The 4,834-nt window shown below is 41.1% G+C and overlaps 1 protein-coding gene across 1 annotated transcript; it reads right to left on the reverse strand.

Annotated features, from left to right (window-relative positions):
* Window positions 1–4,450: 4,450 nt before the first annotated feature.
* On the reverse strand, window positions 4,451–4,831 carry TBCC (tubulin folding cofactor C; the record flags this gene model as incomplete). The annotated part of the gene is made up of 1 exon (XM_009707447.1): window positions 4,451–4,831. A coding segment is annotated over one exon (381 nt), but the record flags the coding sequence as incomplete, so codon positions are not given.
* Between the last annotated feature and the right edge of the window lie 3 nt (window positions 4,832–4,834).

The raw sequence follows: 4,834 nt of genomic DNA on the forward strand, positions 1-4,834 counted from the left end.
CATAATGTCTTCACAACCATGTCCCTGGCAGGCATTTGTTTTTCAACCCCTTCTGATGCCTAACATAATTAATTTTCTTTAGAGTATATGCTTTTGTAAATAAGTTCCTTGGTTATTCTGGTGGCAATGCAAACCAGAGCTAGAGTTCTTGAGGAGGCTTTGTTTGCTTCAGTCTTGCATGATGCAGGTTACATGAACCCAGCCCACCCTGGGGGTCCCACTGCCAAACTGCTGCGGATGGAGGCAAAGCGGTGCTGGTGGTGCTCTTAACCGGCTGAGGAATTACCGTCCCTGAACATGTTCATTCACTGCGTTCCTTTGAATAGTTTTCTCCCTTGCATCATGTTTTTCATCCTCCCCGCTCAGCCATGCAACCTGCTCAGCGCAGAGCCTCGCACAAATACTCCTGAGCAAAGCGCCTCATCCCCCGTGGGTTTCCGGCGAAGGGGCTCTCCCTAGCAGGTTAGACACAAAGCAATCCTGGCTCCTGGCCTGGAAGAGGCTGCCAGGCATTTTCTTCATGTCAGCATTGCTTACTGCGTCGAGGGAAGAAACCAAGCATGTGCTGCCCTCCTTTCTCCAAGCTGCGATTAGCAGAGACAAAGCGGCTCTGACCAGGCTGGCATTGTGAGTCTCCTTGACCCAGGAGAACGGAGACAGCCTGGCACACCCCCTCAAACCAGCCCCTGCACACACTCTGCCCAACCTGCCCTCTGAATATTTCTTAGTCTCAGGCTTCAGAAGGGGCATTCAGGAGCCTGGCCACTTGCCGCCGGTAGCTCAGGGCACGTCATGGCGTGCGCCTTATACTCTCTCTGAAGGAGGTTTGCTTCACTGTGATGTACGAGACACCCCGTCATTAAGTCATCTAGAGACAAGATGGCACAAAATTCCTCACTTGTTGAAACCAGACACTCTCAGTAAAACTATTTCATTGTTTTCATACTTAAAATATGTTTTTGACCTCTTGAACAAACAGCTTAAGACTCACCTGCAGACAGGAAGCAATTTTTCTGATGCCTTGTCAGTTGAGGCAAAAGGTAAAGAAATATGATGAAGTTACAAATACTGTGGACTAGAGTTCTAGTCTTTCCATGTTCAGTGTTTATTCTGTAAGTAGTTCCAGTGAAGTAATCTAGACAACTCTATAGTCTAGACCTGCCAAAGTATCCCCAACATCTTATTTCCAAAACATTAGTTTGAGTATGTGTCAACATAAAAAAGAATTTTTTTCTGTCTAAGAAAACAGATACTGAAAAAGGCTCAGAAATTAGTTTAATAGCTGAGAAAATTTAAATACAGATTATATAAATCTAACTATGCTATAAAACATTTATATATATATATATATTTACTCCTGCCATGCTTTTAAATATGTATGTAAAAATCTAATGAGTATCTAATTCTCAATACATCTGAGTTACCACTTTCCACTAGATTTGACTGGAAAATGGATTCTCAAATGAGTAACTACTTTTGGGAGACCAGCTAATATTCTCTTACTCACATGCCGTGTTACTTTTTTCCTATCTACAAGGGCTTGCAGAGTGCTGGGGGTTATAGCACAGGTGAGTAACACACAGCTGTGTGCGCTGGTGCTGTCAGGACGAAGTGTTCCGGGACATACAGATGACAGCCTGCTAGCGCTTACGCTAATTGTGACTACCTTTTCCATGTCTATTTTTCATAAAAAATATCATAAATAATGTTGTTAAAATAACTAATTAGTTAGAAATGCTTAGGTGTTTCTCTTTCTTCCAGACCTGAAAAAGTTGCAATTTCTATACTGATAGAGACTATGAATATGCTAGCAAACCTCTTTTAGTGCATAACTTGTGTCCACATACTACATTACTATTAACATAACATCCTTGTTTCAAAATAGTTTTGAATTTCTCCTAGTATGATTCCACATTAGGACATGAACGTTTAAAAAAGGTGCATGCAACCATGTGTGTGTATATATATATGAAGGTACATATTTAGAACTATAAATCACATATATTTGCCTGACCAAACTTTTTCAAACTCAAGTGTTCTCAAATTGAACTTTCTTGTTTCATCTCATGCTTGAGACAAAGATTCAGTTACCTGTTTTGTATTACAAGGGTAATGATAAATCTTTAAGGAAAAGTAATTGTCTGGAACACTTTTAGCAGCCTCCTCTGAAGTCATATTCCTGAAAAGTTATACCTAATAATTTTGCTTCGACAAAAGTGAAGTACTTTGAGGAAAGAGAACATTAGGCACTGGATGTCAGTAACTGACCTCTGAAAAATGTCACTAAGGAAGCATGTTCAGACTGCAGTTGAAGTCTAAATTTCCTTGTTCTGACTCATGCTCTGTTTATTTGGGCAATACGGCATACTATGGACCAACAGCCAATACAGGAACGCACTCGCAGGCCAGTTTGAAGTGTATTGAGAAGTGCACATCTCTGATACCTGCTACAGCCTAGTGGTAGTCTCTCAATTTCCAGATTTGCCAGTATCCATTGATGTAGTAAGTAAACATAAATGTTTATAGGTTTTTTGGCTAGCAGAACAAAGGCATTTCTGTAGTTCTTACAGGCTGAGCAATTTGCAGTCCCAGGACTAGAGGATGCTAAGGGGACTGATTTGTCACTACTGGGATATGTGGAGAAGATTAACTACAAAATCACGTTCTGTACTAAGATGGACGTGTTAAAATTAAGATATTGAGAGCCTCACCTCATCACATCCCTTTAACAACAGCTATTAAAAGTTACATACATTAAAGCAAGACTAAGGATGTTTTCTTTAAATCACTTTATGAAGCTGTCAATGCAAAGAATCATTAGACAACTGAAACAATTCAAAACATATTTGAAATGCAAAATCCAACTCAGTCAAGAAGTGTACATTAACAGAAGTAAAGTTGTGAAGAACATATTAAAAAAATCTGTCTTTTTCTCTCCCCTTTTAAATTAAATATGCTGAAAACAACTTAGATGATAAAAAGTTTCTCTGCTCAAAACCAGCCAAGTGCTCAAGTGAAGTTTCAAGTACTTCTCATGGCAATGATGCAGTTTTTGATTCAGCTAGCATTCATTTTCTGTGAAGAGGCACATATATGATGGTAGGGCAGCATAGGTATTTTGCAGTTTCAAAATACAAGTCTAAGCTGATTCTTAGGCAAGATAAACAGTGATTTCTTGCAAAATGTTACAAGCTAAGGAGTGCTTTTGAAAACCTAGAACTACTATGTATACTTTATGTATGCATAGTGGTCACTTCACCACCACTGATGGGGCATTGTAAAAACACTGTATTCCATAATGCTTAGTTTTTTTTATTTAGCAGGAGTGAAGAAACAGGACTTAAGTTACTGTGCACTTATGCAAGATAACATGCAATTTTGGAAGTGGAACACAGCATTTCATCTTCCCATTTTGCTGACTCCCTCTGTCAACACTGCACTTGCACAGTAGCAGGGTGCTGTAAATTAAGATCACAGCACCAGAAAGGCTATTCTCTGGTAGACAGGTGAAACAACTAGTACAACATACCCAAACATCTCTCCCCTGAAGTTTCAGACTGCAGTCAGGCAGTTTAACAAGCTTCTGTAATGTTAATCAGCACTTATGATATGCCCCCAAAAGTACACTCAAAGCACCCATTTTATTCATCTCAGGTTGAAACTGCTAACAAAAGGAGCATCCTTTCACACAGTATTTTCATACTGTGAAGGTTTAACAAACCTATAGAGGCCATATAAATACTAATTTCAAACAACCATTAATATATTAGGAGAGCATCAAATGTTCATTAGGAGGCTTTTTTCCTTTAGACTTCTCATTTGAAATAAAAGCCTAAATAAAGACAACTTACAGATTTCACCCACATCAACAGAACCCGGCTCATAATTAAATCAGAGCCTAGGATTCATCTCAGTCTGCTACACTGTTGAGTTACAAATTCTTCCTTTAAATTAGTCTTTTGTCCCCCAAAAGTCCTCTCCCATACTCCCCCATGAGATATAATGTACTGTTGTCTGCAACCTGAGAACCACAAAAATATGAAAATTTGGTATTTGACCTTTCCATTCCAGTACAGCTTGTACTACTGGCAGCTAATTCAGATTCTGCCTGAGTGAGCAAAAGCAGCACAACAGCTCTAATAGAGGCTCACTGTTGTCTGTGTACCAGTGCCCCTTGCCCCACCCTAATTAGAAAAACTCAGCAATGACGTACTGCAGTAGTTGGCAAATTCCACAGTGATACATAAAGATTATAGCAGCAACTTGTGTAAGAACAGTAAACTGTATTTGACTGGTATTCTTGAATTTAAAAATCCAGTCATACATTGTAATTCACAATTTAAATACCAAATGGAATCATTTAATGGCATAGCAGGGATGAAGTCCCACTGTGTATGAATCAATGCATCTACACCAGAATTTCTTGCTCAGCACCGAGCTGCCTCTGCGGTCAGTCCCAGCAACTGATTCTTTCCTGCTCAGGGATCAGGCTCCAGTTGGGGGATGTCTTGTCAGTCGCCAGCCAGTCAAAGTCATCCACCAGGTTCCAGTTGTTTCTGTTTCTGTCCAGCCCAGAAGACTTGAAATCTCTCTCGATACCAGGGTAGCTCCAGGCGTAGGGGGCGAAGGAGACCTTAGCGCAGTCCTCGATTACGGCTCGGCTGGTCACCTGCACGTAGAACCTGCTGTTGCGGGTGCGATGGGTGCGGAGCTGCTGGCAGGCCAGCACCAGGAGACAATCGCTGCAGCCATCCACCAGCACGGAGGTGGAAACGGGTCCGCAGAGCACCGTGCAGCCCCGGCAGTCCCGCACCCGCAGCGTGTTGGCGTTACC

This window comes from Cariama cristata, unplaced genomic scaffold (genome assembly GCF_000690535.1).
Source record: "Cariama cristata isolate BGI_N322 unplaced genomic scaffold, ASM69053v1 scaffold9919, whole genome shotgun sequence".
Taxonomy (NCBI): Eukaryota; Metazoa; Chordata; class Aves; order Cariamiformes; family Cariamidae; genus Cariama; species Cariama cristata.